Source organism: Ranitomeya imitator, chromosome 4, assembly GCF_032444005.1.
Source record: "Ranitomeya imitator isolate aRanImi1 chromosome 4, aRanImi1.pri, whole genome shotgun sequence".
Classification (NCBI taxonomy): domain Eukaryota; kingdom Metazoa; phylum Chordata; class Amphibia; order Anura; family Dendrobatidae; genus Ranitomeya; species Ranitomeya imitator.
The window spans coordinates 56,738,588-56,762,199 of NC_091285.1; the positions used below are offsets into that span (position 1 = coordinate 56,738,588).

Consider the following 23,612-nt stretch of genomic DNA (forward strand, 5'->3'; position numbering starts at 1 on the left):
GCATGTATACCAACTTAATCCAAGCTCAATTTTTTATGGTATATTTATTTACTTGAACTATGGGTTCACCCCTTATTGCAAATGTTGCACCTCCTCTCTCTTATGTTTTTATTTGTTTTTAATTTGTACTATAGTGAATATGTTGACTTTTTATCAGTTTACTGAATTATTTACCCTCTTTCATTCCACCTTTGTTTCTGTTATTTTTTTTTACTTAAAGGTCTGAGATTACCAGTATGGCCGTCAGAGTTTCATTAAGTTTACATTACTTTTGATTGGACGATTAAGAAAAAGAAAACTAGAAAGCATGGAATTTTTTCATATTAAGTCTATACAATAAGAACTGTAAAAAAAAAAGCTAATAGTAAAGTCATCAGACCAGTTTAAGAAATTGAGGCTGAAATTAATTCTGATTGGTTGATCACAGCATACAGGTTTTCTGTTAGTCAGTTTTGATAAATGAGGGATTAGATAAAATGTTATCAATATAAAGAACTGGATTTACATGTTTCCTCACTTTTCACAGATACATTTCATTATTCCATCTGTTGATGAGACTGCACAATCTGATGCTCAGCATGTTAAACACAATCATTCCACAGGTAGGTGTTAGGGGCAGAGCAGGGATCATAGGTCAGTGGTAAAGTGAGTGAAATAGTGAAAATTATTTGTTAACATTTTGAAAAACTTCCAAGCAGGATATAAACTCCAGAAACATAATTTTATAAGAGCCTTAAAGATTGAGCTACCTAGTTAATTTAGCTAAATACATTATTAGAGCTTGAAATGTGATGAATATAACAGCAGTTGAAATAGTTGTACATTATTTATCTGAATAAACCCATTATTTCACATAGTTTTGCATGATGATAACATGTGTTTCTAGATAAAGTTTCCTATTTCTTTTACCTATCAATAAATAATGTTAATCTTTACTTATTTTACATGTTTTTCAGACAATTATTATTCAAAATTCCAACTTCAAATACATTTAACGTCTTCATAAAAATATCAGAATGCTGTTTTTGATTTATTAGTCTTACCTTATAGGAGGAGTTTAACACTACCGCTTGTGGATTGACTTGCTCTTCATTCCCTGGTGTCTGACAGTTATTTGGTGTGAAAACTATCAAGTCACTTTTTGGTCTAAATGAATTGGAACTGATGTTATACTGAGTGTGTTGGGAATACATCCAGCTCCCTCCAGTGTTGGAGCAGATTCTGTAATTTTCTTTTAGCTCATTGACCTCATCTCGGTATTTTTGCCATCTTAACACAGTGAACACAATCAAAGTAATAAGAAAAATACTTGATATAATGCAGATTGCAACAACCAAGTAAACGTTTGCATCAGAAAATTCATCACCATTCCCCTTGGTTTCATGATTATCAAACTTTAATTCTTCTCCAGACTCCACCACAGATATGATGATTTGTGTCTCTGACGTCATGACTGGTTCACCATGATCCTGAGCTACTACATGCAATCTGTACTCATCAATATCATAATCTTTAAATGACCGTTTCAAAGTGATTTCTCCAGTCTGATGTGCAATAGTAAATGGAGATTTTCCAGGTCCTCCAAGATCTTTTAGCTTATAAAATGTCCAAGCGTTGTAACCAGAATCCAGATCTACGGCCTTCACTTTAGTTATCAGGTGTCCAGGTTCGGCTGATTTTGAAGCTTTAATAGTTATTTCAGAGTGAAGTGGGGTGAACATAGGAGCATTATCATTAATATCCTCAATGAATATGTTTAGAGTAAGGTTGGAGCTGAGGGCTTGTAGACCAGCGTCAGTGGCTTTTATGTGACACTGGAAATATGAAATCTGTTCATGGTCAAATGAAACTAAAGCAAAAACCTTCCCGTTCTCTGGATTAATGGAGATGTAGGAAGAAATAGGAATTCCATCAACTGTGCGCTCCCTAATTGAGTAAGTAATAAATGAATTCTGCCCAATATCTGGATCAGAGGCTGATGCTGTATATATATGAGACCCTGGTGGGTTGTTCTCTTTAATGAATATTGTGTCTGTAGACTGGACAAATCTTGGAGCGTTATCATTGGCATCACTTATATCAATCTTCAGAGTTTTTGAGGTAGACAGTGATGGAGAACCTTCATCTTTTGCAGTAATTATAACTTCATATTGATCTTTCAGTTCGCGGTCCAAAGGTCCATTCACAGTCAAAGAAAAATCACTCATGAAAGCTGGATTTACCTTGAATGGTGAAGGCTCAGAAATGTAGCAGTGAACTTTTCCATTTGATCCTGAATCTTTATCATGGACACTGATGATGGCAACTGTTGTTCCCTGAGGAGAATTTTCAGGTACAGGAACTGATAATGAGGTCACTGTCATCTCAGGAGGGTTGTCATTGACATCTACAACTGTAACTAGTACCTTACAATGTCCAACAAGCTTCAGATCTCCATTATCAATAGCATCAACTTGAATTTCATACATATGTTTTGCTTCAAAATCCAGCTGTCCATTTACTCTAATTTCCCCTGTGTACTGATTTAGACTAAAAATATTGCTTACTTCCCATGACACCAAACTGCTAAATTCATATTGTATTTCCCCGTTTCTGCCTTCATCCAAATCTGTAGCATTTAGTTTGAACACCAGAGTCCCTTTAATAGCATTTTCATTAACACTGCATTGGTAAAATGGCTGATCAAACACAGGAGCATTATCATTAAAGTCTTCCACAGTAACAACAATACGTGTGGTGCCACTTAGCCTTGGTTTGCCTCCATCATAAGCTGTGAGTGTCAGATTGTGCACAGACTGCTTCTCTCTGTCTAAAGGCTTCTTAAGCACAAGTTCTAATAATCTGATTTGATTTAAATATTTTTGAAAATCCAAAGCAAAATAATCACTTGCAATGAGCTCATAATTGGTGATAGAATTTGTTCCAAGATCTGGATCTTCAGCTCCTTTGATTCTGAAACGAGATCCTGCAGGTCTGATTTCTGATAGGACAAGATTAGTCACACTAGAGGAGAATACCGGACGATTGTCATTGATATCTTCTATTTCTACATCTACACGATACATCTGCACAGGCTTATCTACAATAACCTGCAAAGGAATTATACAGAAGGGTGTATTTGGACACAGCACTTCTCTGTCTATTGTCTCTTTAACAAACAGGATTCCATTCTGCAGATTAACCTGGAAATATTCCTTCTCATCTCTAGAGACAATATGTAACATTCTGGAATTAATCTCACCTATATCCAGTCCAAGATCCTGAGCAATTCTCCCGACAAAGGTGCCATGCTTGGATTCCTCAGGGATGATATAATGCAGCTGACTCAGGACCACATCCCACGATATTTGTAACAAAAAGAAATGGACCAGCGTTCTCCGTGCCTGATAATCCTGTCTCTGATTCAGCATTTCTTAATAATTAAAGATGATTTCTCCAGTAATAAAGGCACTCACACTGATGGAAGAATGAAGAAATTGAAAAAATAATCTGTCATGGCTGGAATCCTTGCTGCAAGAATTTCATTTCACGCTGCAGAAATGCATTTCCTCTTTCCTTCCTGCTATTAGTTGGTGAGGAGTGCCATCTTGTGCTCGATTTTTAGGTTGCATGCCAGGTACGTCTTTATGTATTTTTTTATTATTAAGGAATCATTTGTTTAATGTTTTTACATTTGAAATTTAGAATTCAGTCTCATCAAATTACAAATTAATTAGATTTTAAAAAATGTAGGTATTGTAAATTTAAAAAAAATTAAAGAATTCTATTACATCTTAGGATAATATTGTTTTAAATGTTTTCCAACTGGATCTTCCAAAACTAATCCTTTTTGTGTTATATTAGAATGATAACATTAGTATTATTGGTTTTAAAAAATAAACTTTGCATTTCTTTTAGCTCCATTTCTATACAATCACCACTTAAGCATCTCCCTACCACATATATTTCAACTTATCAATAAAGTTTCTTACACATTTACTTAACTTTTTCCCACATACTGTACAGTAAAAATATATTACACTTATAAGTAGTTTTCAATGGACAAGTATTTGTTAATTATAAGCTCAACCTTCATCCAATAAAACATAAAAAGGAATTAATTAGGTTGTATATAGTATATATAGTATATATGTATATCTAGTTGTTGAAGTAGAACAATATTTTGCTAAAATTAAAAAGTTGGATTAGAATATTTGCCATTAATTAAATTATAATAATTAAACATTATGATAAATGTGCAGAGAAATGTAAATTGCAACGACTTTGATATTGTACAGACATTTGGGCAGTAAATAACAATATTAAAGATTGTAAGTTTTACTAATGTGAATAATAATCAATGGCAAAAGAAAAGAATGTTAGTGGGACCTGCCATCTGATTAATTCTCGAACCACAGAAAGTATGAATTAGTTAATGGCTGCATTATTCCTACTTGCTACAGCATTATACATTGGTAATAAAAATAAACCTGATATCAATATTTATCCCTAATCACGTATATCATATACTCCAAAATGGAACCTTATCTGCCATTCAGTTAAAAATTTAGAACTATTCAGTTTGCTTGGTAACTTTTTTTCTTGTACTCCAGACATAGATACTCTTAGAAATAAACAAATCTGCCAACTTCGAAGACAGCAGTTTTGCGCAAATTCAACTGGGAAATTCACTAGAATCCATTTTATTCAATGCCAATGAAGTTTGCCCTAAATGTCTGTAAAAGTTGTTTGCTAATTTCTTGTGACTCTAATTAAACGTTAAAGTAACTAAACTGTGGATGTCATTGCAACAAAATTTATCATGCAATGCACAACCAACTGTTTTTAAAAAGGGGCAATATAAAAGTCTGCAAATATTAAATTCACCTCTTATTGACTTAGCACTAATCTTTGGGACAAGCAACATATCATACTGGGGTGGAGTAAGTTGTGTGAGGAGCGATGCTTTGGTTTTCAAGCTCAGATTGCGTCCTCCGAGCTCAATACCGATCTAACTTCTCTACCCAAGCACTACTGGCCATATGCTGATGCGTTTTCCAAGAGGTCCGAGGAGACTCTTCCTCCCCATTACTCATATGATTACCCCATAGACCTCATTACGGGGGCAGAGCTTCCTCGTGGGAGTGTCTACCCGTTATCACTCCTGGAGACTGAGGCTATGTCAGAGTACATCAGGAAGAATCTGGCATGGGGCTTTATCAGAAAATCTGTGTCTCCTGCTGGGGCAGATTTCTTCTGTGTCCAAAAGAAGAATGGGGAATTATGTCCGTGTATTGACTATAGGGGCTTGAATGCGATCACTGTCAAGAATAAATATCCACTGGTGCTAAACTCTGAGCTCTTTGATAGACTGCAGGAAGCTAGGATATTTACCAAGCTAGACTTGTGGCTTATAATCTAATACATATACGTGAGGGGGAAGAATGGAAAACCACCTTTAATACCTGGGATGGTCATTTTGAGTACCTAATAATGCCATTCGGTTTCTGTAATGCCCCCACAGTCTTTCAGGATTTCATGAATTACATTTTTCAGGAGATGTTATCCACGTCGGTGATGGTATATCTGGATGACATTCTAATCTTTTCTCCAGATGTCAACTTCCACTGAAAACATGTATATAGGGTCTTTGAGTTCTTGTGTGCAAACTATCTTTACGCAAAACTGGAGAAATGTGTTTTTGATCAACAGTCCCTACCATTCTTTGGGTATATCATTTCTGCCAAGGGTCTAGCTGGAGTCGGTTTTGAACTAGCAAGAGCCTCACTCTCTTAAAGCAGTGCAGCGATTTATTGGGATTATTAACTACTACCACCACCACCAGTTCACACCTCACTTCTCCGATTTGGTGGCCCCTTTTTTATTCTTCACCAAAAAGGGAGCTAACCCTAAGCAGTAGTCTCATGAGATCTCCAGTGCCTTTACTTCTCTAAAGTCCCATTTCACTAGAGCGCCAGTGCTGCATCGACCTGATGTGGATAAGCCCTTCATCCTGGAGGTGGATGCCTCTTCCATGTTGCTCGAGCCATCCTATATCAAAAGGACGCTAAAGGTTGGATACATCCCTGCTTCTTTTTCTCTAAGACCTTCTCACGAGCAGAGAGAAATTATTCCATTGGGGACAGGGAGTTGCTAGCAATGAAGGTAGCCTTTTCGGAGTGGAGACATCTCCTGGAGGTAGCTCTATACCCCTTTAAAGTTTTCACAAACCACAAAAATATCCTCTATTTACAGACTGCCCAACGGCTGAACTCCTGTCAGGCCAGGAGGTCCTTGTTCTTCTCTTGGTTTAATTTTACTATTCATTTTTTGTCCGGAGAGAAGAATTTATGCGCCGATGCTCTGTCCCGTTCTGTCGTCTCGTCTGAAGATGGGGATGATCCACATCTTATTGCCCCTTACGAGAGTCTTTAGATAGTGGCTCCGGTAGCGATCAAGCAGGTACCACCAAGCAAGACTGGTGTTCCTCCTAATCTGCAGCCGAAGGTCCTCTCGTGGGTGCACATGTCCAAATTGGGGGGTCATTGTGGCACCAAAAGGACCACTGAGCTTCTGGAAAGGTATTGGTGGCTTCAGATGGCCCATGACATAAAGGATTATGCACAAGCCTGTATCTCATGTGCCAAGAATCGGTCATCTAGGCAGAGACCTGTGGGTTTTCTTTATCCTTTGCCAGTAACAGACAGACCTTGGGAAATAATCTGAATGGGCTTCATTGAGGACCTGCATAAGTCCAGTAATAATAGTTATCTGGGTCGTCACTAGAGTTGAGCGACCTTGACCTTTTTAGAGTCGAGCCGGGTTTCGCGAAACCCGACTATCTCAAAAGTCGGGTCGAGTGAAATCGGCCGATTATGACGTAAAGTCGGGATCGACCGAAACACGAAACCCAATGCAAGTCAATGGGGCAGCATAGTCGGCAGTGAGTGGGGGCCAGGAAAACACCTAGAGTGCCCATTTTAATGTCAAAACCATCCATTCTTCTTAATGAAGCTTGTCAAGCGTAATTTACCTTATAATAATTGGAAGGCATTTGAAATTGGGGGTCATTTGGCTAAAGTTGTGTGGGGTAGGGCTGGTTCAAGTAATTAGTGGGCCCAGGAAATCTGGACCACGTCACGGCAGTGGAGCAGGGAGAGGTAAGTATTTCAACTTTGCAAGTGCTGTGATCCTGAGCAAGCAGGGGGGGCCCACTTGTTGGCATTGGCACTGGCACAGGGCCCCTCAAAGTACAGCGGTGTGTTTGCACGGCGGGGGCGCCTCCCACCGGCAGCAACACTTTTGCGTACTATGAGAGGCCCTGTGCCAGTGACGTCGCCAACTAGTATTCCTCCCCCCACCTGATGAAGGAACCTGCACTTTCATCTGCACCTTCCTCTTTGTCCCCGTGTAAGGTGATATGGTATGCGGGAAGAGCAACCTGACTTTCAGCAGGGTCACAATGTTGTTGTGTAGCATGCACGGGGAATGTTGCGTTATGGGTCAATGTACCAGCAGACTCATCTATCACTGGCTGGGCAATGGGCACGATGAAGTGGAAACACAGATATAGGCCCAAAGAATAAAGTGGGCTAAATGCAGTTCAAAATTGGTAACACAGGAATAACCAGGGGGCATTGCAGTGGAGGACAACTGGAATGAGAGGCTGACACAGAGAGTAGGGCCAAATCAGTAAGTAGTCGAAATGCAGTTCAAAATTGGCAACCGTAGTAAACAGGCAGCACAGCTTTGTTCAGTGGAGGAGAACAGCAAGGAGTGGCAGACACCGATAGTAGGCCCCAACCCAACTAGTAGGCCAAATGCAGTCTAACATTAACAACTACTTAACGAGAGCCTGAAAATGGAATTTCAGGACAGGAAACCAGGAGAACAGCAAGGAGTGGCAGACACCGATAGTAGGCCCCAAACCAACTAGTACGCCAAATGCAGTTGTTCCATTTAACCACAATTTAATGAGAGCCTGAAGATAGAAGCTCAGGAAAGGCAACCTGGGGAACACCTTGGAGTGTAACACACCATCTCTCTCCACCCCATACCCATTTTGTAGGCCTAATGCAGTGTACTTTTCTACAACTACTAAACGAGAGTCGGAAGACCGAAGCAATGGCAAGGAAACCTGGGGAACACCTTGGAGTGTAACACACCATCTCTCTCCACCCCATACCCAATTTGTAGGCCTAATGCAGTGTAGTTTCCAAGAACTACTAAACGAGAGCCGGAAGATCGAAGCTCAGGAAAGGCAACCTGGGGAACACCTTGGAGTGTAACACACCATCTCTCTCCACCCCATACCCATTTTGTAGGCCTAATGCAGTGTACTTTTCTACAACTACTAAACGAGAGTCGGAAGACCGAAGCAATGGCAAGGAAACCTGGGGAACACCCTGGAGTGTAACACACCATCTCTCTCCACCCCATACCCAATTTGAAGGCCTAATGCAGCGTAGTTTCCAACAACTACTAAACGAGAGCCGGAAGATCGAAGCTCAGGAAAGGCAACCTGGGGAACACCTTGGAGTGTAACAAACCCTCTCTCTACACCCCATACCCAATTTGTAGGCCTAATGCAGCGTAGTTTCCGACAACTACTAAACGAGAGCATGAAGATCGAAGCTCAGGAAAGGCAACCTGGGGAACACCTTGGAGTGTAACACACCCTCTCTCTACACCCCATACCCAATTTGAAGGCCTAATGCAGCGTAGTTTCCAAGAACTACTAAACGAGAGCCGGAAGATCGAAGCTCAGGAAAGGCAACCTGGGGAACACCTTGGAGTGTAACACAACGTCTCTCTACACCACGGAAGGGCTGATTCTTAGGAAGGAAGGCTGTTGGAAATAAGCATTGCGCGTCCGAGGGTGATTATATTCTTATTAGGTATATACTCACCCTCGGACGCGCCCTGCTTCTTTATTTGGAATGAATGTTTATTTGCAATGTGGTGTTGACTTTCTCTATTATTTTGGTAATTAATGATTTTATTATTTTCATTGTTTTGCATCTTCTCGGCAATAATATAAAGAAGACGCGACAGGACAACACTCGGTGGATGCCATATCTGTGTTTTCAATTTAAAACCTTTCAGTTAACTACTTGCAGGAGAAAGTAATTGTAGCTGGTGGCCATTTTTAGTACTGTACCAGATTTTAGTTGTGTGTTTGTTTTTAATGTTAAAATGTCTGCATTTGATATCTCTCCAGTATTTTCTTTTTTGTAAGCAAAATACTTATTTTTATATTTTCTGATGTTGGTTCCAGGGGTACACGGGCAGCAGTGACCTGGTCAGTGTAGTAGTAGTTGAAAGAATGGACCGCAGACAGGCATCGAAGGCCTAAAATAAAAAAATTGGGCTGGCTGTAGGCAATTTTAAATTGGTTCCAGGGGTACACGGGCAGCAGTGGTGTGGTCAGTGGAGGCCTAGTGGAAGGAGTGACCGCAGACAGGCATCGAAGGCCTAAAATAATAACACATGGCTGTAGGCAATTTTAAATTGGTTCCAGGGGTACACGGGCAGCAGTGGTGTGGTCAGTGGAGGCCTAGTGGAAGGAGTGACCGCAGACAGGCATCGAAGGCCTAAAATAATAACACATGGCTGTAGGCAATTTTAAATTGGTTCCAGGGGTACACGGGCAGCAGTGGTGTGGTCAGTGGAGGCCTAGTGGAAGGAGTGACCGCAGACAGGCATCGAAGGCCTAAAATAATAACACATGGCTGTAGGCAATTTTAAATTGGTTCCAGGGGTACACGGACAGCAGTGGTGTGGTCAGTGGAGGCCTAGTGGAAGGAGTGACCGCAGACAGGCATCGAAGGCCTAAAATAATAACACATGGCTGTAGGCAATTTTAAATTGGTTCCAGGGGTACACGGACAGCAGTGGTGTGGTCAGTGGAGGCCTAGTGGAAGGAGTGACCGCAGACAGGCATCGAAGGCCTAAAATAATAACACATGGCTGTAAGCAATTTTAAATTGGTTCCAGGGGTACACGGGCAGCAGTGGTGTGGTCAGTGGAGGCCTAGTGGAAGGAGTGACCGCAGACAGGCATCGAAGGCCTAAAATAATAACACATGGCTGTAGGCAATTTTAAATTGGTTCCAGGGGTACACGGGCAGCAGTGACCTGGTCAGTGTAGTAACATAGTAACATAGTAACATAGTAACATAGTTAGTAAGGCCGAAAAAAGACATTTGTCCATCCAGTTCAGCCTATATTCCGTCATAATAAATCCCCAGATCTACGTCCTTCTACAGAACCTAATTGTATGATACAATATTGTTCTGCTCCAGGAAGACATCCAGGCCTCTCTTGAACCCCTCGACTGAGTTCGCCATCACCACCTCCTCAGGCAAGCAATTCCAGATTCTCACTGCCCTAACAGTAAAGAATCCTCTTCTATGTTGGTGGAAAAACCTTCTCTCCTCCAGACGCAAAGAATGCCCCCTTGTGCCCGTCACCTTCCTTGGTATAAACAGATCCTCAGCGAGATATTTGTATTGTCCCCTTATATACTTATACATGGTTATTAGATCGCCCCTCAGTCGTCTTTTTTCTAGACTAAATAATCCTAATTTCGCTAATCTATCTGGGTATTGTAGTTCTCCCATCCCCTTTATTAATTTTGTTGCCCTCCTTTGTACTCTCTCTAGTTCCATTATATCCTTCCTGAGCACCGGAAGTAGTAGTAGTTGAAAGAATGGACCGCAGACAGGCATCGAAGGCCTAAAATAAAAAAATTGGGCTGGCTGTAGGCAATTTTAAATTGGTTCCAGGGGTACACTGGCAGCAGTGGTGTGGTCAGTAGAGGCCTAGTGGAAGGAGTGACCGCAGACAGGCATCGAAGGCCTAAAATAATAACACATGGCTGTAGGCAATTTTAAATTGGTTCCAGGGGTACACGGGCAGCAGTGGTGTGGTCAGTGGAGGCCTAGTGGAAGGAGTGACCACAGACAGGCATCGAAGGCCTAACATAACAAAAATGTCAATACAATGGTATTGTCAGTGGCAGGCATTGAAGGATGTCAGCGCATAGACTAAACATTGGTGGAGCTGTGAGATAATTTTGCAAGTGGTAGAGCACTGTTTGAGCTGGGGTGGGGGGAAACTGTCTTGTGGCCGGCGGTACAGGCCCAGGGCCCCTCATATTACAACAGTGTGTCTGATGTTGGGTGCGCACCACCACCGCCAGAGACACTTTATTGTACTAGGAGGGGCCCAGTGGCAGTGCCGTCGACCAAAAGCGGGCTCACCCACCTCTTCAGACAAACTGCACTCTCACGGGTGCTGTCGCCAAGTGTCGATACCACGGCCCCGTGTGGGGAGTTTGGCCATTTAGTGAGGTGTAAACATGTCGTATGCTGGACAATCAGGTGCTGAAAATTACGAGATTGGAAAAGGCATTCAGAATAGTCCACAGGCAAGACCTTTTCATAGGAAAGCTAGGTGTCAGCCGGGCAAGGTGGGGCAAAAGATTTCGAAATCCAGTTGTGGTTCATTTTAATGAAGGTTAGATCATCTACATTTTGGGTAGCCAGACGAGTCCTTTTTTCTGTTAGTATTGAACCTGCAGCACTGAATACTCTTTCTGATAGGACACTAGCTGCCGGGCAAGCAAGCTCCTGCAATGCATATTCTGCCAATTCTGGCCAGGTGTCTAATTTTGATGCCCAGTAATCAAATGGGAATGACGGTTGAGGGAGAACATCGATAAGGGATGAAAAATAGTTTGTAACCATACTGGACAAATGTTGTCTCCTGTCACTTTGAATTGATGCTGCAGTACCTGTCCTGTCTGCGGTCATAGCAAAATCACTCCACAACCTGGTCAGAAAACCCCTCTGGCCAACGCCACTTCTGATTTCTGCCCCTCTAACTCCTCTGGTCTGCTGGCCCCTGCAGCTCGTGTGAGAACGATCACGGGCGCTGTGTGCAGGGAATGCCAGAAGCAAACGGTCAACAAGAGTTGATTGTTTGGTTGCTAATATTAGTTCCAAGTTCTCATGTGGCATTATATTTTGCAATTTGCCTTTATAGCGAGGATCAAGGAGGCAGGCCAACCAGTAATCGTCATCATTCATCATTTTAGTTATGCGTGTGTCCCTTTTGAGGATACGTAAGGCATAATCCGCCATGTGGGCCAAAGTTCCAGTTCTCAAATCTGCGGTTGTGCTTGGTTGAGGGGCAGTTTCAGGCAAATCCACGTCACTTGTGTCCCTCAAAAAACCAGAACCCGGCCTTGCCGCGCCACCAATTTCCAGTGGCCCCGGAAAAGCTTCCTCATTAAAAATATAATCATCCCCATGTTAGGGGTCGAGTTCCCGCTTCTGCACAGGGGGAATCTCGAGCCACTTCCGCTGCGGTCTCCCATTCTTGTCCAGCCGCAGTGGAGCCTGCTCAGCAAGGACGTCGGTCCCAGCGTCTTGCTCATTCTCACTCTGTTCTGAGAGTTAGTGCTGCTTCTCCAGTCTCTGCCATTAAAGTCAGTGCTGGTCAGCAGCGAGCGGACTTCTCTGGGACTAAGTCCTTGTCTGCATGTACTGAGCATGCCCAGCGTAAGGTCTCCCGTTGGAGATCGAGGGTCATGTGCTCAGGCGCTGCAGCACATTCCATTGGTCCTCTTGGCAGGTCCTAGAAGGGCAAAAGTGCTGTGGCCACTTCCTGTGCTGCTGCTATATAAACTGCGCATGACCGCACGGCCATGCGCTAGTATTGTTTTACAATTGCTTATGTGTGTATGTTGTGAGTGCAAGTCGTCCTTGGAAACCCCTACCCTATTGAATGTCTGTTCGCGGAAGGTGTATGGCTGCTATCTAGCGCCCGACTTAGCCTACAGCACTAAACACACATCACAGCGTCCTGTAGCTGTGCCTGCCAGTACGGCGCCGTGCGCCTGCCTTGCGCTTTCCATACCCGAGTCTGGGTGGTTAGTGGCGTCCGTTAGTGCGGCATCGCTCGCACTCTTGTGCACATAGATTTCTTAAGGTTCTCTACACACCCAGTTGCGGTGTTACGCCAGCAAGGGTCTAATCGGGCTCCAATCCCTTCTGGGGTTAAGTCCGCTGACCACTTGCTCGCGCACTAGTGCGGTGCTGCGGTCCTGTGAATTAACAGGATCGCTTTCTTCACGCTGGGTGAGGTCTAACCCACGCGTGTATACTTTAGTGTACCGCCATATTGTCTGCAAATTGCTAGCAGCAGGTTCTCACCTGCACGGTGGACCCCGGACTGCGAACGCACCTTTATCATCTGTCTTGGTGCGTTCCGCCAGTCCTAACAGAATACTAGCGCCAGGGTCTGGCTAGTAAAAATGGCGGACGACCAGCGTTTACAGCGGTACATCCAGCAGCTGGAGGGAAGGTTGGCGGCTCTTGAGCGTACAACCTCAGCTGTGGATGTCACTGCTGTAGCTGTGCAGGCTGCAAGTGTAGCCGCAGCCAGTTTGTCCACTGCCACCCCTGCTCCGACTTTATCCCGTCTCCCACTACCTGACAAGTTTGCTGGCGACAGCAAACATTGTCGTGGATTCGTGAGTCAGTGCTCTATACATCTTGAGCTTCTGGCGTCACGTTTTCCTACGGAGCGGGCGAGAGTGGGATTTATCCTATCTCTCTTGTCGGGCAGGGCGTTGGAGTGGGCAACGCCACTCTGGGAGCGAGATGATCGTGTGGTACAGAGTGCTCCTCTCTTCTTGGACACTCTGAAGCAGGTCTTTTTAGGGCCTCGGGTTACCCACGACGCCGCACTCCAATTGTTGTCCATTACACAGGGTACCTCCGTGGTCAGCCAGTTTGCCATTCAGTTCCGGACTCTAGCTTCAGAGTTAGAGTGGCCAGACAAAGTTCTTATTCCGGTGTTCTGGAGGGGACTGGCAGACCACGTGAAAGACGCCTTGGCCACTAGGGAGATACCGGCCACACTGGAGGAACTTATTTCCGTGTCTACTCGCATCGACCTCCGTTTTCACGAGCGGAGGTTGGAGCGGACCCAGTGTAGGCAGAGGTTTCGGCTGGCTCCAACTTTCGCCAGACCTCTGGAATCTCCTGTCTTGGCGTCAGATTCTCATGAGGCCATGGAGGTTTCTCGAGCGGGACCTAAATCTCTAGCCGCTCGAGTACCCGTAGTTTGTAATAACTGTCGACAACATGGACATTACGCCAATAAATGTCCGCGGCGGTCGGGAAACGATCGCGTCTAGTGGCCATTGGGGGAGGTTCACTAGACACAGCAGCATTCTCCTCCAAACTGTCCTTTAAAGGGACAATCCTGTTAGGCTCCTCCACTCTTACAGTCGAGCTTTGTGTGGATTCAGGAGCAGAGGGAAGTTTCATGTCCTCTGCTTTTGCTACACGTCATGCTATACCACTGGTCATGCTCGCCAAACCAATAACGGTTAGAGTTGTGAATGGGGCAACACTCCCACTGCAAATCACGCACCAGACAGTCCCGTTATCGCTGTCCATGTCTCCTTCCCACCAGGAGATTATTTCCCTTCTTGTCCTTCCTGAGGGAATGGATGAGATTTTGCTGGGAATACCCTGGCTCCGTTTCCACTCGCCACATATTGAGTGGTCCTCAGGGAAAATATTGGGCTGGAGTAAGTCATGTTTGGGCAGATGTGTGAGTGAGTGTGTACAGGTCTCTACTACCCAGGTACCCGCAGATCTCTCGTCGCTTCCCAGGTATTATTGGTGTTATGCAGACGTGTTCTCTAAGAAGGCTGCTGAGACTCTACCGCCCCATCGCCCTTATGACTGTCCTATCGACCTCTTGCCGGGAGCTGAACCTCCTAGGGGAAGGGTATATCCCCTCTCTCTCCCTGAGACGGAGGCTATGTCTCAATACATTCAGGAGAATTTAGCAAGAGGATTTATAAGGAAGTCAGTGTCTCCGGCAGGGGCGGGATTCTTCTTCGTGCAGAAGAACGGAGAGTTACGTCCTTGCATCGATTACAGGGGTCTCAATGCTATCACTATAAAGAATAAATACCCGTTGCCCCTGATATCGGAGCTCTTTGACAGGTTAAGGGGAGCTAAAATATTCACCAAGTTAGATCTGCGGGGTGCCTACAATCTGATTCGTATCCGTGAGGGGGACGAGTGGAAGACGGCTTTCAATACCAGGGATGGGCACTATGAGTACCTGGTGATGCCTTTCGGGCTCTGTAATGCCCCAGCCGTTTTTCAGGACTTCGTCAACGATATCTTCCGGGATATGCTTTCTACCTCGGTCGTAGTCTATCTGGATGATATTCTCATCTTTTCTCCAGATATTGACTCCCACCGGAGAGATGTTGGCAGAGTCTTCGAACTCTTACGGGCAAATTCCTTGTATGCAAAGTTGGAGAAGTGTGTGTTTGAACAGGAGTCCTTGCCTTTCCTGGGCTATATTGTCTCGGCCCAGGGATTGGCTATGGATCCTGCCAAACTACAAGCAGTGATGGACTGGCAGGAACCCCATTCTCTTAAAGCGGTGCAGCGCTTTATGGGGTTCATAAATTACTATCGCCAGTTCATTCCCCACTTTTCAACTTTGGTAGCTCCCTTGGTATCCCTCACCAAGAAGGGAGCGAATCCCAAATTGTGGTCCGAAGGGGTCTCCAAGGCCTTCTCTTCTATAAAGACCCATTTTGCCAGCGCTCCTATCTTACATCGTCCCGATGTGGGTAAGCCATTCCTTTTGGAAGTGGATGCCTCATCCGTTGGTGCTGGAGCAGTCCTCTATCAAAAGGATGCTCAGGGTCGGAAGCATCCATGCTTCTTTTTCTCTAAGACCTTCACACCAGCGGAGAGAAATTACTCCATCGGGGATAGAGAGTTGTTGGCAATGAAGTTGGCCTTTTCAGAGTGGAGACATCTCTTGGAGGGTGCCCGATTCCCATTCCAGGTTTTCACGGATCACAAGAATTTGGTCTATTTACAAACAGCCCAGCGGCTGAATTCTCGTCAGGCCAGATGGTCCTTGTTTTTCTCCCGGTTCCACTTTACCCTACATTATCTCGCCGGGGAGAAGAACATTCGTGCCGACGCTCTCTCTCGCTCCTTCGTGTCAGCTGAGGAGGAGGAGGACGAGCCTCGGCTCATTGTCCCTTCGGAGAGTCTGAGAACTGTAGCTCCGGTTTCGCTGGAGTCTGTGCCCCCGGGCAAGACTTTTGTTCCCATCAATTTGCGTCCGGAGGTTCTCTCTTGGGCTCATTCGTCCAGAGTGGGTGGACACTTTGGGGCTAAAAGGACCTCTGAGCTACTGGCGAGGACGTACTGGTGGCCACATATGGTTCGTGACGTCGGAGACTACGTTCGGGCATGTGTCTCTTGTGCCAAGAATAAGTCTTCCCGACAACGGCCAGCTGGTTTGTTATACCCTCTGCCGGTGGCAGACAGGCCCTGGGAGATGGTCGGGATGGATTTTGTTGTGGGTTTGCCCAAGTCTCGTGGCTGTACCATTATTTGGGTAATCACCGACCATTTTTCTAAAATGGTGCATTTGGTGCCACTTCCCCGGTTACCTTCTGCACGGGCCTTGGCAGCGTTGTTTGTCAAACACATCTTTCGTCTTCACGGTATGCCAGACAAAATTGTCAGTGACCGAGGTCCCCAGTTTGCGTCTCGGTTCTGGAGAGAGCTTTGTCGTCTTCTCAGTATCGAGTTGAATCTCTCTTCGGCTTATCATCCCGAGACGAATGGGTTGGTAGAGAGAGCCAACCAGACCTTGGTCACATATCTGCGACATTTTGTTTCTGCTAAGCAGGATGACTGGGCATCTTTGCTACCGTGGGCGGAGTTTGCTCTTAACAATGCTGTCGCTGATTCCACTGGACAGACTCCATTCCTCCTTAACTATGGTCAGCATCCGAGGGTACCTGTGCCCATGCCCGTGTCTTCCGCCGATTCCAGGGTGGCAGACTGGGCTGTGGAGGCACGGGACATTTGGGATCGCACTCAGGATGCTATTCAGGCTTCCAAGGAGAGAATGAGGTCCTCCGCCGATGCACATCGGCGCCCCGCTCCAACCTTTGCTCCTGGCGACTTAGTGTGGCTCTCCGCCCGTAACATCAGGCTGCGAGTTGAGTCCACCAAGTTTGCACCTCGCTACTTAGGTCCTTTTAAGGTCCTCGAACAGGTTAATCCTGTGGTTTACCGTCTGGCCCTTCCTCCACGCCTGGGTATCACCGACACCTTTCACGTGTCCCTCCTTAAGCCCGTCTACATGTCCCGGTTTTCTGAGTCATCTACTGAGACGTCGGGTTCGTCTACGGACGATTACGAGGTGAACGCGATCTTGGGGTACAAGGTGGTTCGTGGCAAAAAATTTTATTTAGTGGACTGGAGGGGTTACGGCCCTGAGGATAGATCCTGGGAGCCTGCTGAGCACATTCGGGCTCCGCAGCTCATTGCTGCCTTCGAACGTAGCGAGGCCCAAGGAGGGGGGGGCCCTAGGAGGGGGGGTAATGTTAGGGGTCGAGTTCCCGCTTCTGCACAGGGGGAATCTCGAGCCACTTCCGCTGCGGTCTCCCATTCTTGTCCAGCCGCAGTGGAGCCTGCTCAGCAAGGACGTCGGTCCCAGCGTCTTGCTCATTCTCACTCTGTTCTGAGAGTTAGTGCTGCTTCTCCAGTCTCTGCCATTAAAGTCAGTGCTGGTCAGCAGCGAGCGGACTTCTCTGGGACTAAGTCCTTGTCTGCATGTACTGAGCATGCCCAGCGTAAGGTCTCCCGTTGGAGATCGAGGGTCATGTGCTCAGGCGCTGCAGCACATTCCATTGGTCCTCTTGGCAGGTCCTAGAAGGGCAAAAGTGCTGTGGCCACTTCCTGTGCTGCTGCTATATAAACTGCGCATGACCGCACGGCCATGCGCTAGTATTGTTTTACAATTGCTTATGTGTGTATGTTGTGAGTGCAAGTCGTCCTTGGAAACCCCTACCCTATTGAATGTCTGTTCGCGGAAGGTGTATGGCTGCTATCTAGCGCCCGACTTAGCCTACAGCACTAAACACACATCACAGCGTCCTGTAGCTGTGCCTGCCAGTACGGCGCCGTGCGCCTGCCTTGCGCTTTCCATACCCGAGTCTGGGTGGTTAGTGGCGTCCGTTAGTGCGGCATCGCTCGCACTCTTGTGCACATAGATTTCTTAAGGTTCTCTACACACCCAGTTGCGGTGTTACGCCAGCAAGGGTCTAATCGGGCTCCAATCCCTTCTGGGGTTAAGTCCGCTGACCACTTGCTCGCGCACTAGTGCGGTGCTGCGGTCCTGTGAATTAACAGGATCGCTTTCTTCACGCTGGGTGAGGTCTAACCCACGCGTGTATACTTTAGTGTACCGCCATATTGTCTGCAAATTGCTAGCAGCAGGTTCTCACCTGCACGGTGGACCCCGGACTGCGAACGCACCTTTATCATCTGTCTTGGTGCGTTCCGCCAGTCCTAACACCCCATCATCCTCCTCGTCCTCCTCCTCCTCTTCGCCCGCTACCTCGTCCTGTACACTGCCCTGGCCAGACAATGGCTGACTGTCATCAAGGCTTTCCTCTTCCTCAGCTGCAGACGCCTGATCCTTTATGTGCGTCAAACTTTGCATCAGCAGACGCATTAGGGGGATGCTCATGCTTATTATGGCGTTGTCTGCACTAACCAGCCGTGTGCATTCCTCAAAACACTGAAGGACTTGACACATGTCTTGAATCTTCGACCACTGCACACCTGACAACTCCATGTCTGCCATCCTACTGCCTGCCCGTGTATGTGTATCCTCCCACAAAAACATAACAGCCCGCCTCTGTTCACACAGTCTCTGAAGCATGTGCAGTGTTGAGTTCCACCTTGTTGCAACGTCTATGATTAGGCGATGCTGGGGAAGGTTCAAAGAACGCTGATAGGTCTGCATACGGCTTGAGTGTACGGGCGAACGGCGGATATGTGAGCAAAGTCCACGCACTTTGAGGAGCAGGTCGGATAACCCCGGATAACTTTTCAGGAAGCACTGCACCACCAGGTTTAAGGTATGAGCCAGGCAAGGAATGTGTTTCAGTTGGGAAAGGGAGATGGCAGCCATGAAATTCCTTCCGTTATCACTCACTACCTTGCCTGCCTCAAGATCTACAGTGCCCAGCCACGACTGCGTTTCTTTCTGCAAGAACTCGGACAGAACTTCCGCGGTGTGTCTGTTGTCGCCCAAACACTTCATAGCCAATACAGCCTGCTGACGTTTGCCAGTAGCTGCCCCATAATGGGAGACCTGGTGTGCAACAGTGGCAGCTGCGGATGGAGTGGTTGTGCGACTGCGGTCTGTGGACGAGCTCTCGCTTCTGCAGGAGGACGGAGAGGAGGAGGAGGGGGTGCGAACGGCTACAGCCAATTGTTTCCTAGACCGTGGGCTAGGCAGAACTGTCCCAAACTTGCTGTCCCCTGTGGACCCTGCATCCACCACATTTACCCAGTGTGCCGTGATGGACGCGTAACGTCCCTGGCCATGCCTACTGGTCCATGCATCTGTTGTCAGGTGCACCTCTGTGCTCACAGATTGCCTGAGTGCATGGACGATGCGCTCTTTAACATGCTGGTGGAGGGCTGGGATGGCTTTTCTGGAAAAAAAGTGTCGACTGGGTAGCTCGTAGCGTGGTACAGCGTAGTCCATCAGGGCTTTGAAAGCTTTGCTTTCAACTAACCGGTAGGGCATCATCTCTAACGAGATTAGTCTAGCTATGTGTGCGTTCAAACCCTGTGTACGCGGATGCGAGGCTAAGTACTTCCTTTTTCTAACCATAGTCTCATGTAGGGTGAGCTGGACTGGAGAGCTGGAGATCGTGGAACTAGCGGGGGTGCCGGTGGACATGGCAGACTGAGAGACGGTGAGAGATGGTATTGTTGCCACCGGTGCCCTAGATGCAGTGTTTCCTACTACGAAACTGGTGATTCCCTGACCCTGACGGCTTTGGCCTGGCAAAGAAACCTGCACAGATACTGCAGGTGGTGCGGAAAATGGTGGCCCTACACTGCCGGAAGGGATGTTGCGTTGCTGACTAGCTTCATTGGCCGAGGGTGCTACAACCTTAAGGGACGTTTGGTAGTTAGTCCAGGCTTGCAAATGCATGGTGGTTAAATGTCTATGCATGCAACTTGTATTGAGACTTTTCAGATTCTGTCCTCTGCTTAAGGTAGTTGAACATTTTTGACAGATGACTTTGCGCTGATCAATTGGATGTTGTTTAAAAAAATGCCAGACTGCACTCTTTCTAGCATCGGATACCTTTTCAGGCATTGCAGACTGAGCTTTAACCGGATGGCCACGCTGTCCTCCAACAGGTTTTAGCTTTGCCACGCGTTTTGGGCAAGATACGGGCCCGGCAGATGGAACCTGTTGCGATGTTGATGCCTGCTGCGGCCCCTCCTCCTCCGCTTCAGAACTGCTGCCGCCTGCACCCTGTTCCCCCAATGGCTGCCAATCGGGGTCAAGAACTGGGTCATCTATTACCTCTTCTTGTAGCTCGTGTGCAACTTCGTCTGTGTCACCGTGTCGGTCGGTGGTATAGCGTTCGTGATGGGGCAACATAGTCTCATCAGGGTCTGATTCTTGATCAGCACCCTGCGATGGCAATGTTGTGGTCTGAGTCAAAGGACCAGGATAGTAGTCTGGCTGTGGCTGTGCATCAGTGCACTCCATGTCAGATTCAACTTGTAATGGGCATGGACTGTTAACTGCTTCACTTTCTAAGCCAGGGACGGTATGTGTAAAGAGCTCCATGGAGTAACCCGTTGTGTCGCCTGCTGCATTCTTCTCTGTTGTTGTTTTTGCTGAAGAGGACAAGGAAGCGACTTGTCCCTGACCGTGAACATCCACTAACGACGCGCTGCTTTGACATTTACCAGTTTCACGAGAGGAGGCAAAAGAGCTAGAGGCTGAGTCAGCAAGATAAGCCAAAACTTGCTCTTGCTGCTCCGGCTTTAAAAGCGGTTTTCCTACTCCCAGAAAAGGGAGCGTTCGAGGCCTTGTGTAGCCAGACGACGAACCTGGCTCCACAGCTCCAGACTTAGGTGCAATATTTTTTTTCCCACGACCAGCTGATGCTCCACCACTACCACTACCCTCATTACCAGCTGACAATGAACGCCCCCGGCCACGACCTCTTCCACCAGACTTCCTCATTGTTTTAAAAACGTTACCAAACGAACGGTATTTGTTGCTGTCACACAACTTACACGGTGAGCTATAACTTCAGTATGATTTAGCTACCCCTTTACAGGTGGGTGAGACCACAACGAAAATCAGCCACAATGTTACACACTCTGTTGTTGTTGGCAACAAATGAGATGGCACACACGCAGGACTGTCACTGAAGCGCAAATGTAAATATTTATCTCCCACTGATTTGTGTTTGTTTTTTTTAAAAGGGAGACTTCAGAAAAAAAAAAAATTAAAAAAAAATTATTTTTTACAGAAGAATTTATAAAACAAATAAAATGAAATGATTGTTTCAGGGAGAATTTAGTAAAAAAAAAAAAAAAAAGGCTTTGTAGGGCCCACTGAGTGAGAGAGGACGCACACAGGAGTCAGGAGTGGCACACAAGCCCAGAGGCCAATATTAATCTCCCACCGATTGATTTAGTTATTTTTTTTGGTAGATTTTGGAACCCAAATCAAGCAAAAAAATTAATAGGCTTTCTATGGCCCACAATTGGGGAGAGAGAGAGAGATGGCACACCCAGGAGTCAAGACTGGCACACAAGCAGAAGGGGCAATATGAATCTCCCACAGATTTTTTTTTTTTTTTTTCAGGGAGACTTGAGAGAAAAAAAATACAAAAAAAATGATTTTTTTCAGGAATAATTTAGAAACCAAAGAAAATAAAATGATTGTTTCAGGGAGAATTTAGAAAACAAATAAAACAAAAAATAGGCTTTCTAGGGCCCACTGAGTGACAGATGACGCACACAGGAGTCAGGAGTGGCACACAAGCCCAGAGGCCAATATTAATCTCCCACTGATTGATTTAGTGATTTTTTTTGGTAGATTTTGGAACCCAAATCAAGCAAAAAAATTAATAGGCTTTCTATGGCCCACAATTGGGGAGAGAGAGAGAGATGGCACACCCAGGAGTCAAGACTGGCACACAAGCAGAAGGGGCAATATGAATCTCCCACAGATTTTTTTTTTTTTTTTCAGGGAGACTTGAGAGAAAAAAAAATACAAAAAAAATGATTTTTTTCAGGAATAATTTAGAAACCAAAGAAAATAAAATGATTGTTTCAGGGAGAATTTAGAAAACAAATAAAACCAAAAATAGGCTTTCTAGGGCCCACTGAGTGACAGATGATGCACACAGGAGTCAGGAGTGGCACACATGCCCAGAGGCCAATATTAATCTCCCACTGATTGATTTAGTGATTTTTTTTGGTAGATTTTGGAACCCAAATCAAGCAAAAAAATTAATAGGCTTTCTATGGCCCACAATTGGGGAGAGAGAGAGAGATGGCACACCCAGGAGTCAAGACTGGCACACAAGCAGAAGGGGCAATATGAATCTCCCACAGATTTTTTTTTTTTTTTTTTTTTCAGGGAGACTTGAGAGAAAAAAAAATACAAAAAAAATGATTTTTTTCAGGAATAATTTAGAAACCAAAGAAAATAAAATGATTGTTTCAGGGAGAATTTAGAAAACAAATAAAACAAAAAATAGGCTTTCTAGGGCCCACTGAGTGACAGATGACGCACACAGGAGTCAGGAGTGGCACACAAGCCCAGAGGCCAATATTAATCTCCCACTGATTGATTTAGTGATTTTTTTCAGGTAGATTTTGGAACCCAAATCAAGCAAAAAAATTAATAGGCTTTCTATGGCCCACTATTTGTGAGAGAGATGGCACGCTCAGGACTGGCACACAAGCCCAGAGGCCAATATTAATCTCCCATTTTTTTTTTCCAGGGAAAATTTATAAACCCAATAAAAAAAATAATAATAAATAGACTTTCTATGGCCCACTATCTGAGAGAGAGAGATGGCACGCTTAGGACTGGCACACAAGCCCAAAGCCCAATATTAATCTCCCACTGATTGATTTAATGATTTTTTCAGGTAGAATTTAGAACCCAAATCAAGCAAAAAAATTAATAGGCTTTCTATGGCCCACTGAGTGAGAGATGGCACACACAGGAGTAAGGAGTGGCACACAAGCCCTGAGGCCAATATTTTTCTCCCACTGATTGATTGATTGATTTTTTCAGGTAGAATTAGGAACCCAAATCAACCCAAAAAATAAATAGGCTTTCTATGGCCCACTATTTGTGAGAGAGATGGCACGCTCAGGACTGGCACACAAGCCCAGAGGCCAATATTAATCTCCCACTTTTTTTTTTTTCCAGGGAAAATTTATAAACCCAATAAAAAAAATAATAATAAATAGGCTTTCTATGGCCCACTATCTGAGAGAGAGAGATGGCACGCTTAGGACTGGCACACAAGCCCAAAGGCCAATACTAATTTCCCACTGATTGATTGATTGATTTTTTCAGGTAGAATTATGAACCCAAATCAACCAAAAAAATAAATAGGCTTTCTATGGCCCACTATTTGTGAGAGAGATGGCACGCTCAGGACTGGCACACAAGCCCAGAGGCCAATATTAATCTCCCACT

The 23,612-nt window shown here is 45.5% G+C and overlaps 1 protein-coding gene across 12 annotated transcripts in view; it reads right to left on the bottom strand.

Moving 5' to 3' along the window:
* The window catches only part of LOC138675465 (protocadherin alpha-C2-like), a 502,001-nt gene that overhangs the window by 279,596 nt on the left and 198,793 nt on the right, over nucleotides 1-23,612 (bottom strand). Inside the window, exon 1 of one of the 12 annotated variants that reach the window (XM_069763745.1) lies at nucleotides 1,044-3,438. The exons of the other annotated variants lie outside the window; for them this stretch is intronic. Coding sequence (XP_069619846.1) covers nucleotides 1,044-3,410 — 2,367 coding nt within the window. The 5' untranslated portion in view covers nucleotides 3,411-3,438. Of the gene's footprint in view, nucleotides 1-1,043; nucleotides 3,439-23,612 lie in introns of those variants that run through there. 12 annotated transcript variants of the gene reach the window in all.